The sequence below is a fragment of the Penaeus monodon genome, chromosome 43 (assembly GCF_015228065.2).
Source record: "Penaeus monodon isolate SGIC_2016 chromosome 43, NSTDA_Pmon_1, whole genome shotgun sequence".
In the NCBI taxonomy this organism is placed as follows: Eukaryota; Metazoa; Arthropoda; class Malacostraca; order Decapoda; family Penaeidae; genus Penaeus; species Penaeus monodon.
The window spans coordinates 7,129,167-7,155,310 of NC_051428.1; the positions used below are offsets into that span (position 1 = coordinate 7,129,167).

Sequence of the window (26,144 nt, forward strand, 5' to 3'; positions counted from 1 at the left end):
CCACTAACGAATCAACAAATGAAATAACCAACAAATCTACCGACAAAAGAACGAGTGAAAGAAAGACAACTAGATGTTTCCCGACGTCAACCCCCCCCCCCTCCTGAAAAAAAGACAGAGGTCGTTCTCAATGAGCAAGGACGCTGGCCCAATTAGGCTGGATCCTCGCATGCAAATCGTGCTGTGACGAATGGGGAAGAGGAGGAGATGTAAAGATATCTAAGAAGGAGAAGAAGAAACGGGAAGAAAAGAAAAAAATGAAGAAGTAGGGTGAGAAAAGAAAGGAGAAGGACGAGAGGTATTGGTAATAGGAGAAGGAAGGCGAAAAATAAAACAACGATGACGGAGAAAAGGACGAGAAGAGAGAAAAATCAAGAGGATCCAAAAGACGTAGACTAAGGAAACTAAAAAGAAACCTAACCGCAGCACCAACTTCTCAACACCACACCGCAAGAAGGTCAAGAGTCAATGAATCAGCCGATGATGCGACCTGGCCTTGAGCGACACCTGCGAGGCACCTGTCGCCTACTCGCGGCGTGGTCAGCGAAGGCGAACAGACACAACGGAAAGCACGAGATGAACATAATGCACTTCACAGGCATCAGCTCTACAGCTTAAGGAAAATAATGAAAAAGAAAAAGAAAGGGATAATAATAATGATGGTGATACAAATAAGAATATGAACAAGAATGAAAAAAATAATAATAATTACAAGGCGACGACAAAGACAAAACGAGAAAAAATCGAAGCCTGCAAGGGTTTCCGCCAGTAGGTCGAGCAGCAGCCGACGGACCGCGAAGGCCCGCCGCCCATACCTGGAACAGCGGGAGAGGAAGCAAGGCAACGCTAAACACACACTCACACCTGGACAAATATTGGCAGATGAACCGAGCATGTGACGTCACTCTAGGTTTAGCTAACACGACGTATTTTTCGATTTGTCAGATGCAGAATTTTCACATTTCCAAAATGCGAAACACAAATATGCATGTACATGACACCTACACCATGCACGCTAGTACACACACACATTCGCACGCTCACTCAACTCTCGCCCACTCGCACATGCACGCGCGCACACATAATTTAGCCAGATCATCCTACCTTTACACGCGGCCCTCCCTCCCTCCCCGCCTGCCCTTCGCACTGCACCGAGCAAAGCCATTCATCGACGTGCTAATAAAATTCTTTAATGACCGTAATCGCTCGCCAAAGGTTTCGAAGTCGACTTTCACTCGGAGATGGCATCGCGTGCTCTCGCCAGTGTGTCATCTGCTTGCGATGGAAGCACGCGCACACGCACACGCACACGCACACGCACACGTACACGCACACGCACACAAAAACGCACAAGGAAATCTCCAAGTTCCAAACAAAGCGTTAAAAAAGTGGGAAGATCCAGTGTTTCCCTGAACTCGGGATTTTCCTCGCACGTGTTCTAGACTTGCAACACTCCTTGCGTTCGCTCCCCCCCCCCTTTTCAATTCATTAGTTGATTTTCCCCGGCTATATCCAAATCCCCCCCCCCGCCCCCCCTTCCTCTTCGCCTGCCCTTGAAACGACATTCGCCCGCAGCCCCCATCGCAAGGAACGCCGAGACCGAGAGACACCAAGACCGAAAAAGAGAGAGACAGTGCGGCTCCAAGTGCGTCATGTGGAATTTACTTTCCGATTGACCTCCGTTCCGAAAAGGTCATGCTGTATCTCCTGCAAGTCATCTCTCCTCGCCTCTCACTCCCATCGCATCAGACTCCCTCCTCCCCTCTCCTCTTTTTCTCCTACTTCTACTTAATTAAAATACTAATGCTCTTCTTCCTGTTCTTCTCGGTGTTGTTCTCCTTCACACCACAGATCAAAGTGACAGAGAGAGAGAGGAAGAATCGGCAGACACAGAGAGAATGCCTCGCCACGGCCGCCGCCGTCGAGCCTCGCCTCCGGCGGGCGCTGCGCTGACGGCCGCCTCACCTGGAGACAAGATCGCTCCCGCATGAGAGAGAGAAAGAAGAGAGGAGAGAAGAGAAGAGAAGAGAAGGGAAGAGAAGAGAAAAGAGAAGAGAGGAGAAGAGAAGAGAAGAGAAGAGAAGAGAGAGAGAGAGAGAGAGAGAGAGAGAGAGAGAGAGGGGGGGGGGGGGAGAAAGAGAACTACATAACCGCAGAACTCGTTATTTTCCCAATCAGGAACACCTTGCCTGTTGAGTTGCTAATCTTGGCTCTGATTCACTGCGGCACTCAAGGGCTGCCATGGCAATGTGTCATGGGATTGCGAAGGGAAACCGAACCAAAGAAAACTATTTGGTAAGAACAACAAAAACATTAATCATAATAACATCAGTAATTGTAACGCTAACACTAACAATGACAATTACAATAATAACATGTATAACAAAACAGTAATAACGCTAGCAATAGCAATAATAACAATGAGAGTAAGAGCAAAAGTAATGAAAAAACAATAATATTAACAACAATAATAATTATGATCATTACGGTAATGTTGTTGTTGTTGATGATAAAATAATAAAAGCAACAATTATATAACAATAAAATAGGTCAATAATATAATAAAATACTAATAAAATAATAAGAATGATAATATGATAATAATAGATCAATGATAATGATGATGATTATCATTGCTATCGTTATTATTATTATTTTAAGTATGACTATTATCATTATCATTACCATGATTATTATCATTACCATGACTATCATTATTACTATAAAGCTTATTGACATTATCATCATTACTCTACCACATCGAGGTAAAGGAGTTTGAGCATAAAGTGTCATAACTCACTCGAGGGCGCCATCTTTGACACCCTATGGGATGGAGGATAAGGAGGGGGAGGGGGAGGGGGGAAGTGGATGGATGGATGGAGGGAGGGAGGGAGGGAGGAAGGAGGGAGGGAGGGAGGGGGGGAGAGAGAGAGAGAGAGAGAGAGGAGGAGAAGAGGAGGGAGAGAGGAGAGAGAGAGAGAGAGAGAGGAGAGAGAGAGACGAGAGAGAGAGAGAGAGAGGAGAGAAGAGAGAGAGAGAGAGATGAGAGAAGAGAGGAGAGAAGAGGGAGGGAGAGAGAGAGAGAGGGGGGAGAGAGAGAGAGGAGAGAGAGAGAGAGAGAGGAGAGAGAGAGAGAGAGAGAGAGAGGAGGGAGGGAGGAGAGGAGAGGAGGGAGAGGAGAGAAGAGAGGGAGAGAGAGAAAAGAGAGAGAGAGGAGAGAGAGAGAGAGAGAGAGAGAGGGAGAGAGAGAGAGAGAGAGAGAGAGAGAGACGGCGGCGGCTGGGACGTTATCTCCCGTGTGATAACAGCATCTTTGTTGCGGTCACAATGGTGCTGTTTGGTGGGGGGAGGGGGAAGGGGGAACAGGGCCATAGAAGACAACAGAACCGTTATTGCTCACGTTGGACCTTCTTTATTTTGGGGTGTCGAGCATATGCTTGTTAGCACTCGTTTACTTCTCGCCTTTCCCTCCTCTTTTACCCCTTCCTTGCCCCCGCCCGCACGCCCGCTCCCCCGTGCCCTTTCGTTGTTTCCGGTGCCCACTGACGAGGATTTAGGGCGAGGAAGGGCATGAGGGCAGAGCGCCTGGGTAACAACGATGCGGGGAAACAACACGAAACCACATCAAGTTACGCGAAAAATAAATACAAAGCATATCAGCAAAAACGAAAAATACAGAAAAAATAGAGAAGGTGAAGAAGAATAAAAAAAATACAGACTAAAACAGTTAAAAATAACGTCATTGAGAGTTATTGGGGCAGAGCGTCGTGGGGAGAGAGAGAGGGGATGGCAGCGCGTTGTGACAATTGGATACGGGCGGGGTGGTGGGCGGCGCCACGACACTTGCTAGACAATAGTAATGTCACCGCTGGGAACGACCCTTCACTTATCCCCTCCCCTTTTCTCTCTCTCTTTCCCTCTCGCCTATCTCTTCTCTCCCTTTTCCTCCCCTTCTCCATTCCTATCGCTCCTTCTCCCCGCACCACTCCATCTCTCGACGAAATCACGCAAGATGGAAAAAATGTCGTTTTCGTTCCTCCTGAAACAAGGTTATCTGGTGCGAACTCTGCGCAGAAAGCAGTGCTGATTCGTTCCCCACAGATACACAACCAAGCAAGCAACAGTGGCGTGTGGAACAGCACAAAGTGCTTCGGCAGACAAGGGCAACAGTGGCGACGGAAACTCGTGAACAACGGCGAGAGACAGCAGCGACGGCGATCATGGAGAGGGCAACAGCGGCGAGAGCAACAGCTCTGTTCCCTGCGGATTCCGAGTCCGACCGCCGAGGCACAAGCCCGCGGCTGTCTCGCAGCGGCGTAACTACATCACGTCCGCACCGCACAGCAAGCGCTGCACTTTCTCACAGGAACAAAGCGACGAGCGCGCTACGAGAGTAATTATGCTTTACTTTTTCTGGCCCATATCTCTTCTTATCGCTTTGTCGTGTCTCATTGTTTCTCTGTCTGCTTTTGTGTGAACCTCTCTGTTCATCGATCTGTGACCCCCGCCCCGTCCCCGCCCTCTCTACCATCCTCTTCAAAATTAACAGTAAAGAACAATATTCATTCTAATAAAGGCAAAAAGAGAACAAGCACCACGAAAAACACCATCCGTTTCCTGAGGAAGGCCGCAACTAAATGGATAAAAGTAGATAAATGCATATAAAGAGATATCAAAAGATAACTGTATAACTCACTCACTCACTCTCTCACTCCCTCACTCTCTCACTCCCTCACTCTCTCACTCCCTCACTCTCTCACTCCATCACTCCCTCACTCTCTCTCTCTCGCTCCCTCACAAACAAATAAAAATCCTAAATACATATCGCCCTCGCACCGATACGATGTCTGCTGCTTTTTTTCTGCACTTGGGTTGGAGGTCGCTGGGACGACCTTGCCACGCTCCCGACGACCTGCCCGGAGGTCGACCCAGGCCGGGCCAAGCACACGGCCGCCCTTCACGCAACCTCTCCCGTGTAAGGAAAGGCGTAGGGCGTGGTGAAAGGGGGAAGAGGAGGAGGAGGAATAGGAAGAGGAAGAGGAGGAGGAGGATGAAGGAGAAGGAGAAGGAGAAGAAGGAGAAGAAGAAAAAGAAAAGAAAAGAAAAGAAGAAGAAGAAGAAGAAGAAGAAGAAGAAGAAGAAGAAGAAGGAAGAACAGAAAGAAGGAAAGGAAGATGAAGATGAGAATAATAACACAAATAAGAAAAGGAGAGGAGAAAAAGAAAGAGAAGGGGATGAACAATCAGGTAATTTCGATACTTTCAAAAACAAATAAATCAGGGCTGTATAAGCGTGGTTTCTTCTGGTGAGCCTAACCATCTTTTTCACTCCCCTCCCTGCCCCTCGCCCTCCCTCCCAACCCCAGCCTGCCTTCGCTGACCACAGCCAGACACCGCTCGCCCTCCTCCGTCGCTCGTTAATTCAATTCTCTTGTTTTCCCCGAAACATCCCAGGGAATAGCGCAAACTAAATTGACACTTGCGCCACGACGCCGAAAGGCCATTTTCTTCACCCTTACCGCAACGTAACTCCAATTACGCGTCCCCCCCCTTCCGTGCCCGAAACCCCCTCCCCCTGCCGGCCGCACAGTGGGTGACCTCCGACCTCGGTCATCCCGGCCCTCCCTCGCCCTGACCCCGATTGCGGTTCGCCGAGTGCAGGAGGGTCGCCGCTGCACTTGGTTCGCCGCGCGTCAATTTCCACCCACTGGGAGGGAGGGAAAGCGACGGGGGGAGGGTGGGGGGATTCCAGAATTGATGGGCGGGCGTGTAAGAGGCGGGGGAGAAGAGCTAGCCCTCGCGCCCATAAAGCGACAGGTAGAGAAAAGGGTGACGTACCGCCCGCCCCCCCTTTCGGCGCCTTTACCCGCTAATGGGTCCTGGCCGCCTCACCCGTCTCCGTCCCTCGCTCTCGCCGAGGCCAGATAAATACTGTTCTCTGTTTACTCTGCTCAACTCGCAGTCTTTCCATCTTTCAAAACACTTTACGCTACATTAACCGCAATCTGCTGTCCGCCGCTGCCGTGTCACAAAAAGGGACGGCGAGGCGGTTCTACGACGTTGAAATTCCCCGAAGTCCTCGGCGCGACGGCAGTCGGCGGTTCCTTCGGATCGAGGACGCAGCGCCGCCATAAAACCGACTTCATTCCGTCTTAAAACCGGACTTCTTCCTTTGCTCACAAGACTAAAGTAGCACAAGTTAAAGGACATCAACAGGAAAAAAAAAAATTCTCCTTAAGATTAAACTCCACCGTTGTCATGCAGACCCCTCCCCCTCCCCCTGCCATGGGCGGGGGAGGGCATGCAGGCGGCCCCTGACCCCGTACTCACCTGGAGGCGGGGACGTGTGCACCGGGACGTTGTTGTTCTCATGGGAGAACCCAAAGAAGTGCTGCCAGAAGTCCATGATGGGGAGAGTGAGACACCAGCCCTGGGCATAGGTGCACAGGCTGCTCGCTCCTCTTCGCTTCACTCGTTTGGGTCCCCCTCCACCCCCTCCGCCACCCCCTCCTCCCCCTCCTCCTCCTCCACCTCCGCCGCCTCCCCAACCTATGCCTATGCCTGTCTTATGCCACTCGTCCTTCCGCACCTTCAGCGTGCTGGTGTCCAGGTCGCCTACTAGTCAGGCTAAGGCGTGGGGGCTGGCCATGCTGCCGCGGCGGGACGTGGATTCGGGGCGCACTCGCCTTGCTAGGCGGCCAGTAGTCGCTCCAGGGGATACCTCCTTCTACAGGCACTTTCACTGTGCAGGGAATTGATCACACCACTGCACAAGCACAATGTTTCTTCCAAAGAAATTAAAATCGAAAATAAGATTACATCACAGGTGGCTTGCACCGAACGCCGAGCCAGCGAGGTCCACTGGCAAGGGTAATGCACCTGCGAGCACCGCGTGGCAGCACAGAGGAAGCAGCAGCAGCAGCAGCAGCGAGGCGTCCTTCGCTCTGTGGCTGCTAAACCGCCCTGTCGCCTGCTTATCCTGTTTCCTCGGACAGCGTGACTCACTCTTTCCTCACACACGCAAGGTCCTCACCGTTACGATGCGGCCTTTCCTCCCGCGGCCTGCTCTCTTCCTCCGCTTCTGAGTCTGCCTCAGATCCTCAGAGCCTCACGGGGAATTTCCAGCCCTGTCCTGGTTTCTCTTTCGTCGTGTCCCGCTCTCGACGCACTGCACCTGTCGCGGCCGTGAACAAGAGAGCGCATTAGCTACGGTGTTCCCAACGCCGACGTCTTATCGCTGGAGAATGAGGTTCGCTTAGTGAGCAAGAGCCTGACCTTTCGCTCCGCCGGCCACTCGGAGCACTTCCTCTCCTTTGTTTATCCTCGGCTCTGCAACTCGGAACATTGCAAAGTAAACCGTCCTATCACACGAAACACACCCCCGATTGCAAGCTTATCTTGATCAACAGTCAACTTTAACATCATTGCATCAGGGATCAAACACTTCCTCTGATTAGGCAGAACAAAAAATGGCATAACGCGTGAGTCACAACAGCCGCACATTTGAAATTAAAACCGGCTATGAGAGAATCAGTTGTGTATTCTCTCGCCCCTCCCGCTCCTCCCCCCGCACCCTTCCTCCCTCCCCCCTTCCCGCTCCCCTCCTCGCCCTCTCCCGCACCCTTCCTCCCTCCCCCCTTCTTCGCCCCCTCCCGCACCCTTCCTCCCTTCCCCCTTCACCCCCTCCCCCCTCCGGGACACGGGACATCTTTACCAGCACAAGCGGGAGCCTGACGCACGAGGGGCGGCAAATACGGCCTCGTAAACACGACTTACAAGGGAAAGATATACAGGTCACCACCACGTGTGAGGCAACGGCCAGGGAGGGGGGGGTGGCAAGGAGGGAGAAGGAGGGAGGAAGGATAGGATTAGGTCTTACTCGATAAGGAGATATCAGAGCCCTTCATTTACATTTTTGGTATTATATCACAGATCGTCTTTAGCTCAAGGGAGAAGAAGATCGCCTGGGAGCAGAGAGAGGCAGAGAGAGGCAGAGAGAGGCAGAGAGAGAGAGAGAGAGAGAGAGAGAGAGGAGAGAGAGAGAGAGAGAGAGAGAGAGAGAGAGAGAGAGGGAGAAAGAGGAGAGAAGAGAGGAGAAGAGAAGAGAGAGAGAGGAAGAGAGAGAGAGAGAGAGGGAGAGAGAGAGAGGAGAAGAGGGAGAGAAAGAGGGAGGAGAGAAGAGAGAGAGAGAGGAGAGAAAGGAGGGAGGAGAGAAGAGAGAGAGAGAGAGAGAGAGAGAGAGAGAGAGAGAGAGAGAGAGAGAGAGAGAGAGAGAGATGGGTATTTCCTGATCATCACAAGGGAAAATAAGAAGAGCAGTGATCACAGTCCCTGACTCACTCGCCCTTGTCTGCGCTTCCACGTGACGTAAACGCCCTTTCACTGTGCCCTCTCCTCCTCACCCAGCTCCTCTGCCCCACCCCGCCTTTCTTGGTGTGCCTCGCAATCCTCGCAATTTTCCCGTTGCGGTAGGCTCTGGCACCCCGGGACCTACCCTACACTCTGGCAAGCCGACACCCAAACACCCTAAACGCACCCCACCCGACCCCACGCGATGATCTACAACGCGCGGGACACCAAGGCACTCCGCCCTGAGCCGGAGTGCGAACAGCATTAATGATGTCAAATGGCACTCAGGTGTTGATTTATTGCAATGCCGATGCAATCCGCGCCAATGCCAAAGGCACGTCAAGCGGCGGCAGATGAGCGAAATGACAAGGATGACGCACTCCCCCCGAGGGGGCCGCAAGCGACGCGTATGACAAAGGATGCCGTCGACAGCGACCGCCGATACAATGGCGGTTGCGTCACCAATACCGACAGAAATCCCCACTGGACGGGACAACCTGCTTCGGCGTCCCTTGCAAGAGCAAGAACCCTACCCTAAGCACCGGTGCCGCCTCTTCGTCAGCCTCGCCGTCAGCACTCGCTCTCCATCAGGCTGGGAAAAATCTACGTGTAAACGGAGATGGCCAAGGCGGTGTAACTCGGCTTCGGCGGAAACAGACACAAACAGGTATGACTCTGTGTGTGTGTGTGTGTGTGTGTGTGTGTGTGTGTGTGTGTGTGTGTGTGTGTGTGTGTGTGTGTGTGTGTGTGTGTGTGTGTGTGCGTAGTTGTAGTATGTATGTAGTATGAAGATGTATGTATGTATGTATGTATGTATGTATGTATGTATGTATGTACGTACGTACGTACGTAGGTTGTGTGTGTGTGTGTGTGTGTGTGTGTGTGTGTGTGTGTGTGTGTGTGTGTGTGTGTGTGTGTGTGTGTGTGTGTGTGTGTGTGTGTGTGTGTGTGTTTGTGCGTGTGTGTGTGCGTGTGCGTGTGCGTGTGCGTGTGTGTGTGTGTGTGTGTGTGTGTGTGTGTGTGTGTGTTTGTGCATACGTAATGTACACCTAAATAAACTCGGCAGAAGCAAAAGAGGCATAAAAGCAAGGCGATGATCCGGCCAAGTGCAGAGGCGAGGCGGCCCGGCGACGGCTTCCGAGCGTGAAGAGGACACTTCCCAGACCTGCTGGTGTGGTGGTGCCCCTCGCCCTCCCCTCCGACCCCCTCCCCTCCGTACCCCCTCCCCTCCGTACCCCCTCCCACTTCCATACCCCCTCTACTCGCTTTCCTCACCCTCCCCTCCCCTCCGCCGCCCTCCACCGTGTGTGGTGGCACCCGTTACTCAGTGTTGCTGACCTTGGAGGCGGCCAGGACTCAACAGCTGGCTACGAGTATGGAGAACCTACGGCTGCTTTATGGCCAGGAGAAGGGCCTTCGTACTGCACGCGCTCTTTCTTTTTCTTTCTTTCTTTCTTTCTTTCTTTCTCTCTTCTCTTCTCTTCTCATCTCTCTCTCTCTCTCTCTCTCTCTCTCTCTCTCTCTCTCTCTCTCTCTCTCTCTCTCTCTCTCTCTCTCTATATATATATATATATATATATATATATATATATATATACTATTATAAAACACACAAAAACATATACATATGGATAAACACACACACACACACTCACACACACACACACACACAACACAAACAACACACACACACACACACATACACAACACAACAACACTAACACATACACATACACATACACATACAATACACACACACACACACACACACACACACACACACACACAGATATAGATAGATATACAGATACAAACACACACCCTACATACCAAAGAGAAAAAGGAAAAGAAGAAAAAAAAAATATATATATATATACATCTACATAATCACATATACATATATACATACATACATACATTATATATATATATATATATATATATATATATATATATATATATATATATATATGTATGTAATGTATGTATATGTGTGTGTGTATATATACATATAAATAAACACCTCTTGTTCTCTCGCTTTCTCGAGTCCCCGCACATATGGTTAATGTGGATTTTGCCTCCGACAGGGTGACAGACCCAACCACTTGTTAGGCACGTCGGCATATCACGAGGGTATGGGGGGGGGGTGAGAGAGGGGCTGGGAGAGTGAAGGATGGAAATGAGGAAAGGAGAGAAGGAAGAGAGGGAGAGGACCGAACGTGGAACGTGATGGAAAAGGGGACCGGGAGAGGGAAGTGGTGACGGGAGGTGGACGCAAGAGACGAAGGAGAATAGGCTTCGGGGTGGCCGACTCGCCGTGTCCGTCGCGCGCAGTGGACGTGTGGCATCAACAAGGGCATCCCCCGGCGTTCCGGGCCGTGCTTGTACGACCAGAGTAATTAACCTGCGAGCGGCCGGCGATGGAGAACTCGTACCGTGCCGCCGCCGCCGCCGCCGCCACGATCGAATGGCATACGGCTTCGTCCCCACGCCTCGCCCTCCCGGAGGAAACCGCCCGGGCCCTACAAGTACTCAAAGAGACCTTGGCCACAAGAGCCTCGCCGCTCGCAACTCCACTTTTTCCTCCCCACCCACGTGTCCACTCCGCCACCGCATCCACCCACGTGATACGGGCAAGGGACCGAGCCCTAAAAGTGGGGGGCGCGCTACCCCCCACCCCCGCTCCGGCACTCCCCAGGGTGAGCGGCGCCCCTTGTCCCGGGGCAGTGAACCCACCAGCCAGCCGTCCAGCGCCTCTCTCTCTCTCTCTCTCTCTCTCTCTCACTCTCCTCTCACTCACTCTCTCACTCTCACTCCTCCTCCTCCTCTCACTCTCACTCTCACTCTCACTCTCACTCTCACTCTCACTCTCACTCTCACTCTCACTCTCACTCTCACTCTCTCACTCTCACTCTCACTCTCACTCTCACTCTCACTCTCACTCTCACTCTCACTCTCACGCCCTTCCCTCTTCCTCGTGGCCATCGGCATCGCTCATACAGCTTCCTTAAAGACAGAAAGGAAATCAAAATTTCGCCAAGTACCAGGCGCGGCCTGAGACTCCTTAACAGGGCTCCACTAATCCCGTGACCCTGGCTGAAGCTCCACCACCTCGCAGCCTTAAGCTACTGCCAAGCCTCGCTCAAGCCATCACAGTACCGTAGCAGGGACAGCACCTGGACCAACCAAAGCTGTCAAACTGAACTACGATGCCCGAACAAGCAATACCCGCAAGTAACGGTGAGCACGCGCGCGCGCACTAGCACGTACGGGCACAGCGGGACTCACCGGGGAAGCACCGAGACAGCCGGGCAAGCAGCGATTCAACGTCTGTCCCCGGTGCGAACCGGTTATTGTGCTGGTCCGGCCTATCGCACAAGCAGGCGGGAAGGGGGGGGGCGTGGGGGTCATGGGGGATGCTGGTCCTCTTGGCAAGAGATGAATTTGGCAAGAACTGATACAGTGAAGTATGAATTAATGATGAATATGATGTACAGAGGAATATGTACAGAAACTGAGGAAGTGCCTGTGCTGTATGTGCGTGGATGAGACTAAATGATTTTTCCTTAAATAATAATTCCCCCTTCCATCCGGGTATCTCTTTTATGAGGGTAAGACACCGCCTGGGGCATGCTGCCCACGATCCCTCCCGATCCCAACACCTGCCATACCGCAGGATGGCCCAACACCTGCCGGCACCTCTGTTTGAGCCCCCTCCTCCGGAGTCGAACTACCTCTTTTGGAAACAAACCCAAACAAAAGCAGAACATGTATGCATATAACCATGCACGCTAACACATACACATGCGCATACATAGATACATACATACGAATAACACTCCTGAGCCCCAGGTGCGACTTAAGAAAGGAAAAGAGACCTTTTGAGACAGGGACTTTTTGACTTTGACAAGATTTTACATCTCTGGGAGAAAGAGGCAGTCAAAGAAAAGAAACTGATGGACAAAGAATAAGAAAGACCCGTAATTAAATAAAGAAAGGGTCATAAAGACAAAACAGAGAAAGAGACGTGAATAAAGATCGAGAGAAAGAGCTATATACAAAGAAAATGACAAATATATAGATGAATGAAGAGAGAAAAGGCCAGAGATCAAGAAACAGAGGAAGAGACAGGTATACCGAGAGCGATAAAAGGCGAATGTCAGGGCGCCGCCACCGCGATCGAGCTCTTGGTTCGGGCGTCGGACGATCCCCGGGGTTTAGCGCCCCCCCCCCCCCCTTTTCCTCCTTAACACCGGCGTAATTCGAGGCTTAGTCCGCCAGGGTCCGAGACGGGGAGAGGCGCTTCTCGCTCTGGTCTGACGGAAAGAGATGTCGTGATGTGCGAGGAACACGTGCCCCGAGGCCGTCCGGGGATTAGGCCTCGGCCTCGCACCTCTCGAACCGCGAACCCGACGGATCCGTCCGCTGCTTCTCACCGTTTCCTGGCGCACGATCACGCACGCTATTACTAGGGCGTGAGAAGATGCAAAAATAATTCCTATATGATAATACAGGAATACTTTAAGAACCTACGTACATGGATATGACAAACAAGCATGTATGTGTATATATATACAATATATATATATACATACAAATGTGTATATAAATATATGTATGTATGTATGTATGTATGTATGTATGTATGTATGTATGTATGTATGTATGTATGTATGTATGTATGTATATATATATATATATATATATATATATATATATATATATATATATATATATACATATATAATATAATATATATATATATATATATATATATATATATATATATATATATATAAAACACCCCCATAAACCCATTGTCGAAACGAGCGGCGTCCCCTCCGAGGGTAAACATCCGTGTAATCTCCCACAACAAACGCGCAGAGCAAGTCGCGTCCATTCACACACACGGCCGGCCTGTTGACAGGGGGCGCTGCTCATTTAAGAACGCTTCCGCGGTCGCCTCAAGAGGGCGTCTTCAATGTCATACGCGTCATTATTCGCACTCTTCAAATGACAACAAAGGGGGGGCGACAGACCTCTAGGAAATGAATGGCGGTGTTCATTATTACCTCGACTCTGTTCAGTCATACTCTATGACAAAAAACTTGTTCAAGGCGAGCGAACAGGAAGGGAAGGGTGGGGGGCGTAATAACAAAACCATAGGACGAAATGGCGTGAAGTGGACGCGGATAAATCAGTGTGCGGCCGCCAGAAAGCCGATGATTGTCGCCACATAATTGGCCACCCTTGCCTCGGCGTCCCCTACCCTTCCTTCACCCTTCCGGCGCCTCCCTTATGCTGCTGAGGCGCACCACGGAGGAAGGGGGTAGGGTGAGGGGATGCCACCCCCTGCAACTGCGGAATCAAAGAGAAAGAGAGACAATAGAGGACAGGGGAGGGGGCCCTCACAATCTAATTCTCTCCTGCAGCTGCAGAGCTGAAGGGTAGGGTCGTCAGGAGGTGGAAGGGAAAGGGAGGGAGGGAGGGGAGGGGAGGGGAGGGAGGGGAAGGGTAGGGTCGTCAGGAGGTGGAGGGGAGGGGAGGGGAGGGGAGGCGGACGAAAAAGAGGGGAAACCCTCCACCTTCGTATTCTCTGGACATACAAAAGGAAGACTACACAACCGATATGTTTTCACGTGTTTTTACAAGAGCCCAAAATACCGCTTAGAGAACGAGGAAGTAGCAGCGCCGGGGCAGCGTCGAGCGCGGGCCAATGAAAACCAGCTCTTTGGGAAGAGCAAGAGGAAACCAAAACCGCCTCTTCGGCTGCCGCCCACGACGCCTCCCGCCACGGCCCGGAATAGGGAGACCTGCTTCCGTCGCCACTGCAAGCCACGATATCTTCACTAAGCCACTTCACCATGTAAACAGAACACTGCACTGCAAGCCATTACACGCACGACCACACACGCACGCGCACGCACGCACGCACACACACTTGATCGAAGCGCAACACAACTGCCGACGCCGCTAGCCCGAGAGATGTCACACTTCACACTTTGCATCACGCCAAATCACACTAAATGCCGACGGAAGAGTTTCTGCGGAAGTTCGTTAGCCTGCAACACACACGCCCTCTCGTCCTCCCCTCTACCCCCACCCCTCCTCTACTTGCCCATCGTGCTCCTTGGATACCCTCCGCCAGTGTTGTGAGCAGGGGGGGGGGGGTAACAAGATGTGCTTAGTGTACACACGCATGCTCACACACTTACAAACATACGGCCACACAACGTAGTTAAAGAGGTAACCTCTCCTCACTCCCCACCAACTTGACCCCCCCCCTCGCCCCCCACCTCCAAGTCACGAAACAATCATCAACAAACATCTTTGTCTGCGAAAGAAAGGGTTGAAGAAAAAAAGAAAAAACTAAGAGACCGAACGCGTACAATGAAGCAGGAGTAGGATGGGGGTTCCCGCAGGAGAGGGGGGAAAGGGGGGGAGAGTTACGTGATCGCTTCAATAAACCGGAAGTATATATATCCCCGGCTATCAGCTGACGTGCGACGCTTCGCCAATTCGTAGCGCTGCGACGACGAGGGTGGAACGGCGAATGACATACACACGCACACGCACACGCACACGCACAAAACAAACGCACGCGCGCACACAGCCTGTAGCAACGGGAGCATCCGTTGTCGCCGGGACGTGCAATCCGTCATCCAAAGCTTAATCAATGTTCAAATTTACACCTACGCCTTGTTCCTCAACTTACGCTCCTCCGTGTCACTGCACCGCGCAAAGCGACCTCCCCCTTCCTTATATCTACGCCCATAAGCCCCTCCTCCCCTTTATATCTGCGGCCCATAACACCCTCCCCTACCTTGTATCTGCGGCCATAACACTGCCCACTTCATCACGCCCTAACACCCCCCTACTTATATCGCGGCAAAACCCTCAAACTGATTGCGGCCATAACAGCCCCCAATACTGTATCGGCGGCAAACACCCGAATACCTTGTATTGGCGGCCATAACACACCCTCCCTTATATCTGCGAGCGCTAAAGGGCTGCCTCCTACTGACGGACAGTAAACCCGCCCACTGGTATCTGCGGCCATAACACCCTCCGATACGGTACGCGGCCATAAACCATACTTGTATTGCGGCCAACACCGTCCGACTATATGCGGTAACACGTCCCACCTTAATTGCGGATAACAGTACTATATTGCGGCCAAGACACCGCAATACTGTATTGCGGCCTAAACTCCTACCTATATCTGCGGCATAACGACCCCATACCTTGATCTGCGCCAAACACCCTCTACTAGATCGCGCCATAAAGCACTCAGAGATCCCGCCTAAGCAGCCCACTCTCATCCCCCCCCCCCACCAAAAAAAAAAAAGAGAAGAAGAAGAAGAAGCCCGCAACAGAGGAGACGTCGAAAGGGGAGAAAGTTGTTGGGGGCGGTCAGACAGAAAGAGCCTCGCTGGTTTAGTCAGGCGCTTTAGGGGTGTAGGGAGAAGTCAGAGGCGACGGAGGGAGGGGAGTCCTTCAGGCAGGGAGAATTCCGAAAGGGGAGGCGGAGAGGAGGAGGAAGGTAGGCAGAGAGGGAGAGGAAGAGAGAGAGAAAAGACAGAAAGAGAGGAAGGAGGAAGAGGAAGACAGGAAAGAGAGGAAGGAGGAAGAGGAAGACAGGAAAAAGGAGGGCAGGGAGAGTGGGAGAGATATAGAGGGGGGGAAGAAAAAAAAGGGGAGGAGAGGGAGGAGGAGAGAGAGATGAGAGAGAGAGAGAGTGAGAGAGTGAGAGAGTGAGAGAGAGAGAGTGAAATAAGGAGTTCGCTGGTGGGTTTCTAGGACACTGACCCTATGCCCAGAAAAATATCTTAATCATTAAAGGTATGCCCTTCTCTTCTCCACACCTAGGCACCGAAGACCCAGGGTAGCAGCGTGGCGGCCGAGGGCGAAGGGCAGCCCGGCGCACGGAAGACAGGGCCGCCGCGGTGGTCTCAGGACCCGGCGTGCATGGAGCGTGCCTGGCCCTCGCTGTGCACCGGCCCCTGATGCTGGTTCTGTTTATTATTGGTGCTCCGGTCGGCTCCAAGGCCACGCCGCTTTTATCCTCCCGGTTAGGCTGCGACCCTTTCTCTTGTCCTCTTTCCATTGCCGTGGAATCCCTCTCCTCGTCCCTTTCTCTCTCTCTCTCTCTCTCTCTCTCTCTCTCTCTCTCTCTCTCTCTCTCTCTCTCTCTCTCTCTCTCTCTCTCTCTCTCTCTCTCTCTCTCTCCGGGAATTGCAGTTCCCCAAAGACAAATCACCAAAGGACCTTGGCCGACCACTCCCACCCCAGCTACGTGCCGCCCCAACACGACACGCCACACCCCCACAACCAGTAGGGTCAATAGAGACTCCGAGGAGCTTTCCCGCAGTCACTCCTCCCCCTCCCCCTCCCCCTCCCTTGGCCCTTCCCTCCCTCTAAGGCACCGTCGCAGAACCCAAGACTGAAACCTAGCCCCCCCCTTTCGCCCTCCACTCCCCCTCCCTCAGCGGCATCACCTTGACTGGCTCGATTTTACGAGTGGTGGCACTGGGCGCGATGGCACAACACGACGCCCATAAAAGCGCCCATCAGCGCCGCGCTACACGCCATCAAGCCTGCGTAAACATCGTCATCCGACGCTCAGGCCGCTACACACACCGCCATAAAGTGATCACTACAACGACTTCCCTCATTAGCCGCTCGGGAGACTCGCGCCTCCTCGTTCGAGACGCCCGCTCCCCGTCGCTGATTTGGACGTGGGCGGCCTCTCGAAATAATAAGTGATAGAGTTATCAATGTGATAACTGCTAGAAACGTAACATTTATAACGGCGACAACATCGAAACGGGTCAGCGAGAGAAAGCGTCCCGAGAGATGCGGAAAAATCCCAAAGGCGCATCCCCGACGCAAGCAGCTCCACAGGCAAGCCTCAGGCGAATGTTCCCAGCTCTCGAGGTCACGCACTATTCGCTTCATCTACTCGCCCGTCCTGTCTCGCGCCCTCGTGTTCACTGCTCAACGCTGGCCTGTCGAGCTGCGCCTGTCCACCCCCGCGCCCGTCAAACAACGATGCTGTCACTGCCGAGCGACGTCCGTCCCGAACAGCCACCCGGACCCGATCTTTGACCTTCCCGCACGCGCGTGGCGGACAAAGGAACGGCGACGGGGGAAATGGAACATCACTTCCGGCGCACACGGGGATCATGCAACGAAAAGGTCGCCAAGGTCGTGACGTCACAGCAAATGACAAATCAGGCGTTCAATCACTCACTCACTCACTCATTCACTAACACACACTTTAGTAATGTAATGACACGCCTCATTATCTTCCCAGTGGCGATGATGACAATTCCTCTATGAAGCGAAGTAAATAAATGACTCCTCCTCTCCTGATTATTTTGCACTCCACTGTATATCCTCTAACAATATGCAAATATTTTTTGTACAAAGGGGAAATCATAAATAATAATGATACATCAATATAATGTTGTTTTGCAGATTACAGTGGCAACTAGCAGCTAAATAACACGTGATATACAAGAAAAGATACGGAAGATTGGATTAAAGGTTTTAGAGCGACACAGCTGCACCCCCCCTCTCTCTCTCTCTCTCTCTCTCTCTCTCTCTCTCTCTCTCTCTCTCTCTCTCTCTCTCTCTCTCTCTCTCTCTCTCTCTCTCTCTCTCTCTCTCCGCTACACCACCTTTAATCACAACACTGTGAACTGCCACGTCAATAAATATGTGTAAGAACGCCAATCAGAATCTCAGAAAGACAGATAGAGAGACGGGGAGGGAGAGAGAGAGGGAGAGAGAGAGAGAGAGGAAAGAGAGAGAGAGAGAGAGAGAGAGAGAGAGAGAGAGAGAGAGAGAGAGAGAGAAAGAAGAGAGAGAGAGAGAAGAGAGAAAGGAGAGAGAGAGAGAGAGAGAAAAGAGGAGAGAGAGAGGAGAAGGGAGAGGAGAGAGAAAGAGAGAGGAGAGAGAGAGGAGGAGAGAGAGAGAGAGAGAGAGAGAGAGAGAGAGAGAGAGAGAGAGAGAGAGAGAGAGAGAGAGAGAGAGAAGAGAGAGAGAGAGAGAGAGAGAGAGAGAGAGAGAGAGAGAGAGAGAGAGAGAGAGAGAGAGAGAGAGAGCGAGGAGTTCAGTTTACGAATGCCCATGAGGAATACAGGAAGATGGAGAGCAACAAAAGAAACATAGAGAGACAAGAAGCGAGAACAAGCGCACAAGTGCCAGAATGGGCATCCGCGAGCGAGCGTGGATGTCCGCGTGTGTGTGCGAGTGTGTCAATGGTGACACGATCTACTTTTGTATCTGAATGACACCCCAACGCAGACAATGCCGAGGATGGGAGGTAACACACTTTTCAACAGCGGAAGTGAAAATACAAATGCGGAGAGGAGGCGGAAGGGGGGCCGGGAGAAGAGTGGGAGGAAGGAAGGGAGGGTGGAAAGGAGGGAGTAGGAGGGAGGAAAGAAGGGAGTATGAGGGAGGGAAGGAGGGAGGGAGTTATCGATGAAGTGAGGGGAAAGATAAATGGAGGGAGAAAATAGGAGAAGAAGAGGATGAAGGTATATATACAAGGGAAAGGTGGACCGGGAGAGAAAGGAAAGGGAGGAAAAAGCTGTACCTTGTACCTTGTCTCGGCTAAGCCTTAAACGGAGGCTGTAAACCGAGTATGACAAGAGCCTCCGCCACGAGTCTCAAGCGGCCTACATAAAACGGAATTTGTACAGGCTATAAAAGAGAGAAAATATACGATGCCAAGAGAGAGGAAAACGAGCCCAAACTGATTCCGAGAGGAGAGTCAGTAAGGGAAATGACACCACCCACAATACTTGAACAAAATCACTAGGTAAATAAGCCAACAAAAACCAAGGGTATGCCAGAACATAGGAATAGGACATAATAGGAAACAGTAAAACACCGTAGGGAGGGCATGAAGAAGGGAGAGCGGGAGGGAGGGAGAGGGGCAGAGAGAGAGAGAGGAGAGAGAGAGAGAGAGAGAGAGGAGAGGAGAGAAGAGGAGGAGAGAGAGAGAGAGAGAGAGAGGAGAGAGAGAGAGAGGGAGGAGGGAGAGAGAGGAGAGAGAGAGGAGAGGAGAGAGAGAGAGAGAGAGAGAGAGAGAGAGAGAGAGAGAGAGAGCGATGGGGGGAGGGGGAAAGCGACAACAAAACACGAACATATCAAAACACAACATACATACATACATACACACACACACACACACACACACACACACACACACACACACACACACACACACACACACACACACACACACACACACACACACACACACACACACACACACACACACAAATGACGTCCGAAACATCCTCTTGGCATTCCGGCTCAACTGTATTGCACCCTAACAAACACCACATGACGTATGCAGCGCTCTGGGGCCGGAAATGCACTCTAGCACCCAGTTCCCGAGCTTTTGTGAGGACGAGGTGATGCAAGGTCACACTTAGGTGTTTCTCGACGGTCACTCGGCTTTGGGTAACTCGGGTATTTTTTTTAAGCGGGTGAAAACGTATTAAGTCATGACGTCAGTCGAGTGGGAAACGTTTAAGTTACGAAAAACAAAAACAAATCGCACGTCAACATTCTCCATAGAATATTATCCCCATAAAAATGAATCGGTAAAAAACCAGATAACCAGGTGTGTGAGGACCAGCATCCCAGAGTGACCTGCCTTAGGCTTGCAATTTCCCATCAAATCACCCCCAGCTTGCCTTGCCATGAAAAAAATAAATAAATACAGAATTATAATCTCTGCCACATAGCCCCAAAATCCCCCTGCACCACCGCGCCTCTTGGCCATTGTACTGCAACACTTGCTCTTTTGAAGTAGGCCTACCTTTATCGTTCCCTCCTATAAAAGGAAAGACTTGTGTAATTTTCATACTGAAAGGCACACACGGTGACTATCCGAATACCTTTTTTTACAAACTTTAATTTTTGCAGTTCAAACACTAGTTACTGCTAATGTAACGACACATACAAAATATGTAACATAAACTTATTTTCTGTCCAGCTTTTAGGCGTCATTAGGAATACATATACAAATGCCACTACAACTTCGGGGCAGTGATAGAGCGTGCAAGTCCTCCACGCACTGCAGACGCCGAGCAGATTTCACTATGCCATCATCAGTCTTTCATCATATCACACAAAACCGAATTATCAGAATTAATTCGCGCACCGTCACTAACGCCAGCACACAATCCTCCTTTCACCTTTTCAATGTGTTTCCAAGCACCGTATATCCAGCGTGGCTTTCGCACACAAGGCCCGCGACGCAATCACTCGAGGCTGCGAGAGGGACACGTCTAGCTCCGACCGCACCTGGCAGCCAAATGTAGAGGCGACCGACAGAGAACGTGGACACCTTGAGATCGCGCGATGCAGTTGCCAAGTGACGATTTCATGCTCGCGCCGTTTATTTCCCAACGTTTGAAGAAAAAAAACTTATTTACTTATAAATTTTACCATGATGTATTTTCTTGGTTTGTACTATTTGCCAAACACATCTACACAAAACGGAATGGGTCATGAAATCCTTTGAGTAAGTTGGCCCTCCTTCCGAAGCTCCTCCCCAAAAATATCCTCATGGCACCTCGACCAATCACGTTCTTGCCATTGCTCAACCCTCTCTGTCGACCCCGGCCTTTGCCACACCAAAGCCGTCTCTACGGTACTAAATCCTAAGGGTGAGAACGTTACACCCTCTAAGAACCACATGTGCCCTTACCGTTCGCGCGATCGCTGGGCAGGAACCGCGTTGGAAATCTAGGAAATCTTTGATGCCCAGCGTACTTTCGGCCATTCCCATGCGAACACACGATGAATCACTTTTTGTACAGGAACTAACGTTGGTTTCCAGGACAGCCCATGTGTTCGTTATCTGACGGGTAGTGATAAAAATAGGGCCACTTTCCAATGAAATACGGTACTTTTAGCCGAGTCTCACCCTTCCCCTTCTTTCTCTTTCCGTCTCCTCCCCTCTCCCTTAACTCTTAATCCTCTTTCTCTCCTTTTTCTCCTTCCCTCTCCTATTCCTACTCTTACTCCTGCTCCTTCCCCTTTTCTACCCACCATACAAAACAAAATCACACGCAAAGTAAAAGTGCCTAATACACACAGACACAATTACAAACACGAACTCACTCACTCACTCACTCACTCAGTCTCTCTCTCTCTCTCTCTCTCTCTCTCTCTCTCTCTCTCTCTCTCTCTCTCTCTCTCTCTCTCTCTCACACACACACACACACACACACACACACACACACACACACACACACACACACACACACACACACACACACACACACACACACACACACACACACACAAACGCAAGGGGCTCCCCAAACGCAATATATTCCCCGACAACAAAGGACACAGGATACGTTTGGCGGCGGGGCGCTCCTTCGCCATTCGATCTGCGGCTTCAGAAAATACACACGTAGGCGAGGCAGCCCTTGTGGAGCCTCTTTACAGGGACGCCCCTTAAACGCTCCTGGAACAAAGGGCGAGGCAAGGGAAGGAAGGTGGAAGAGAAGGGAGGGGGGAGGGGAGGGGAAGGGAAGGGAAGGGAGATGGGGAAGGAAGGGTAGGGAAGGAAAGGGAAGGGAAGGGAAGGGAGATGGGGAAGGAAGGGAAAGGAAGGAAAGGAAAGGAAAGGAAAAGGAAAGGAAAGGAAAGGAAATGGAAGGGAAGGGAAGGGAAGGGAAGGGAAGGGAAGGGGAGGGAAGGGAAGGGAAGGGAAGGGAAGGGAAGGGAAGGGGATAGGGACAGAAGGAAAGTGGAAGGGAAGGATAAATAAATAATATATAATAAAAGATAAGAGCAGAGGGATAGAAGGAATGAAAGGAAAGGGACGGGGGAGGATGGAAAGGAAGGGAGAAGGAGGATGGAAGGGACAGGGAAGGGGGTGGAAGGGACAGGGAAGGGGGATGGAAGGGACAGGGAAGGGGGATGGAAGGGACAGGGAAGGGGGTGGAAGGGACAGGGAAGGGGGATGGAAGGGACAGGGAAGGGGGTGGAAGGGAGAGGAATGGAGAGAGAAGAGGATAAAAAGAAGGGGTAATAAGGGAAGGAATGGAATAGAAGGGAGATAGAAAGGAAGGCGGAAAGAGGGAGGAAGGAAGGAAAGGGAAGAGGGGAGATAGAGGGGAAGGGGGGAACGGGGGATGGAAGGAAAGTGGGAGGATATTCCTTCTCTTTCCACCCCCACCCATCTCATGCGACTCCCCAGAACTCAAATTTCTCCCACAAACTGCTGATTAAGCAAAGGTGAGTAATTGTAACCTTGGTAGCTAGGCTGACTGACTCACTCCTTCCCTTCTCCCTTCTATGCATGGGGATGCACACACGCACGTACGCACAAACACATACACACATTTTGTCTCTGTATAGACAGATATATGCACAAAATTGCATACACACTAATGGAGTAAAATATAGTCAAGCAAACGCTCACATATAAGCATAATCAAATCTAAGAATATGTTGTTTATAACTACGCTAAACATCTCTTACGTGCGGAAGCGCGCGCGGGCGCATGTGTGTGTGAAGAATGAGAAAGAGGAAGAAAAAGAAAAAGAAAGAGAGAGGAAAAAAGACAGAAAAGAGAGAGAGAGAAATAGAAAAGAGAGAGAGAGAAATAAAAGAAAAGAGAGAGAGAGAGAGAGAGAGAGAGAGAGAGAGGAGAGAGAGAGGGGGAGGAGAGAAGAAGGAGAAAGAGAGAGAGAGAAGGGGGAAGAGAGATAGAGAGAGAAAGAGAGAGAGGAGGAGGGAGAGTGATGCAATTGAGAGAAATGGGAGACAAAGAAAAGTCGAGTGAAGGTACGAAAACTGGTGCAAAGCAGGAGAAAGAGAAAGAGAAATTTTGAAGGAGATATCACTTAATAAGTCAATAAAGCGACAAAGCCGAACCCACACAACGTCCCGCACTCGAGGCGTGAGACAAACCCGCGGACAAAGAGCCGTCGCGAGAGAGCGGAGAGCGGAGAGCGGAGAGCGGAGAGCGGAGAGCGGAGAGCGGAGAGCGGGGAGCGGAGAGCGGAAGGCACACCCGAGGCCAAGAGAGAGACCCTCCCGATGACCCTCTGTAGTGAACATGCCCTTCGTTGGCCCCACGCGACCCGGTCATCCCCCTACATGGCTGCGGACGCAGAGACGCTCTGCTTTGGACGCCATCATGATGACCGCACTTGACCACAAGCAGTTCGGACGACGTGCCCGAACCGCTGCAGTAGCGGTCTCCTTGCATAAACAACTCGTTACCTCAGGCGGCATAGGCCGACAAACACCGTGTTCCCGCCGTCAGGAAAGAGAGGTAACCCCGAACGGTGGCAGAACCGCGAAGCAGACCCTACCTTGCCGCTGCTCGTGACACAGGGCTTCCTTTTTTTTCTTTTTCTTTTTTTTATGTGCCTTGGCAGTCCTTCTACGTCAACACATAACCAAATCAGGTCATGTATCCCCGTGCTTGAATAATACTATGCTCCGTGTGCCTGATAAAAGCGAGCGCAAGGCGACGGCGATAATCGTTTCCAGAAAGTCTTCTCGTAACACTTAGTAGTGTTATACAGCAAACATTCCGCGAGTGCCGTGTTCGTTCACATGTATATGTATCGGTGTAATGTGTATTTGTTCAGTGCATACGTCTGTTTATTTATTTGTTTGTACATTTTTGTATGTGCCTGTATGTGTCCGTTATTCATTTGCACGTATTTGTTCTTGTTTGTTATATCTTTTCATTAGTGTGTCATATATATATATATATATATATATATATATATATATATATATATATATATATATATATATATATATAAAACAATAAAGCTTTGATTTTCTCCTTATGATCTAAAATCAATATTCAAAATTACTAAGATAACCCTTAGAGAAACCTCTAAAAGACAATGAACTAAAGGTGAGCGAGAAATAAATTTGCAAAAGACTAACCAAGATCCAAAATTGTTATAAATACTGAATATAGCCTCCAACTCGGTCAAATCACAAGTAAATCCATTAACAAAGTCTACGGGTCGGGACCCCTAGTCCCGTGGTGGCGACTACCAGCGTTATTTTTGTTTGTTCAAATTTAATGTCAGAATTGCTACACCTCGATCAAGGGAGAGAGGGGAGAAGGGGGGAGGGGGAAGGGGGAAGGGGGGAGGGGGAAGGGGGAAAGGGGGAAGGGGAAAGGGGAAATGGAGGGGGGGGGGGGAAGGAGAGACGGTGGGAGATCACAGCCTACTGGCGCCTCCCCCTAAAATAACTGCCCAAAATGCCCTCTGATGAATTACAAATCGCCCCACCCGTCAGCACCAGGGGCCGGGCGGGGGTCAACAGGGGCGGGCCGAGTGCCAGCGCGGGCTTTGGCCGAGTGCCGGCAAGGCGTCGTCTAAACATCGCCCCCCCTCCGCCCCCGCTTGTGTATTGCGACGTCTGGGAGAGAATCCATCGGTCGCGTCCATTTCCCCCGACCATTCCTCCAGCGCCGCCAGTGTGCTTGCGTCGGCCGCCCGCTCGTCGGAGGCCGTTGGGCGAGGCCGTGATTCATGGCTTGTGTTTACTTCCACGTAAACAAATAGCGTCGCATCATCTATTTACTTCCGTGAGGCAATTGCCGCCTTTAGCCTCACGGTGGGTGGTTGGGGGTGGGGGTGAGTGTGGGGGTGAGCGTGGGTGTGGATGAGTGTGGGGAATGTGTGGGGGTGGGGGTGGGTGCGCGCGCGCGAGAGGGAGAGGGAGAAGGGAGGAAAAGAAGGAGAGGAAGAGGAAGAGGGAGAGGGAGAGGGAGAGGGAGAGGGAGAGAGAGGAGAGAGAGAGAGAGAGAGAGAGAGAGAGAGAGAGAGAGAGAGAGAGAGAGAGAGAGAGAGAGAGAGATTTGCCATCCATGTACGCACCTAGCAACTTCTAACACCCTCAAAAACCGAGCCTCTCACCCAGTCAAGTTTGACGTTAAGGTCCTAAAAAAAAACAAGAAAAATTGTGTCGCAACGTGTTTACGATCGGATAGAAATGCGCGGCACGAGGCGTGACGTGACCGCCCCGCCGCCCTCCTTCCTACCCTGGCGCGGACGAGGCTTGCCCCCCCCCCCCATCTCTCCGCCACAATCTATCCATCTATCTATCTGGCGTCGGGGCGGTGCCAGCGAGCCAGATCTGCAAACGGCAACGTCACAAGGCGCGGGGAAGGCTGCGAGGAAGGTTAGTCCTAGCGCCGCGGGGGCAATTTTCCGCGTGGCGACTCGACTAAACGGCCGGACTACATCGCCGCACCATCCCGGAACGAGGTGCCAGGCGCGCGCTCCGTAGCCTTGTGGCCGCACCGCTCAACCCGCGCGGCGACGGCGAAACGAGCGAGAGCAACGCTGTGCGACGGCGAAACGAGCGAGAGCAACGCTGTGCGACGGCGAACTACATTCATGCAAAGGCGGATCACATACAGCTATGCCACACTTACTCAAACCGGCGCATTTAGTCTCGATGTGTACATAAATACTATGTATACATACATAAGAGAGGCAGAAGTGTGTGTGTGTGTGTGTGTACAAATATGCATATATATATATATGTGTGTGTGTTGTGTGTGTGTGTGTGTGTGTGTGTGTGTGTGTGTGTGTGTGTGTGTGTGTGTGTGTTGTGTGTGTGTTGTTGTATGTATGTATGTATGTATGTATGTATATATATATGCATGTATGTATGTATGTATGTATGTATGATGCATGTATATATGTATGTATATATGTATGTATGTATGTATGTATGTATGTATGTATGTATGTATGTATGTAT

At 51.1% G+C, this 26,144-nt stretch overlaps 1 protein-coding gene across 6 annotated transcripts in view; it reads right to left on the minus strand.

The window, feature by feature from the left end:
• The window catches only part of LOC119568025 (serine/threonine-protein kinase tricornered-like), a 66,096-nt gene extending 45,412 nt beyond the window's left edge, over positions 1 to 20,684 (minus strand). For 5 of the 6 annotated variants that reach the window (XM_037916415.1, XM_037916412.1, XM_037916414.1 and 2 more), the window contains exon 1: positions 6,330 to 6,485. In XM_037916415.1, the coding sequence (XP_037772343.1) occupies positions 6,330 to 6,405 (76 nt within the window). In that variant the 5' untranslated portion in view covers positions 6,406 to 6,485. Of the gene's footprint in view, positions 1 to 6,329; positions 6,486 to 20,190 lie in introns of those variants that run through there. The other variant, XM_037916413.1, reaches the window with a different exon arrangement.
• Positions 20,685 to 26,144: the final 5,460 nt, after the last annotated feature.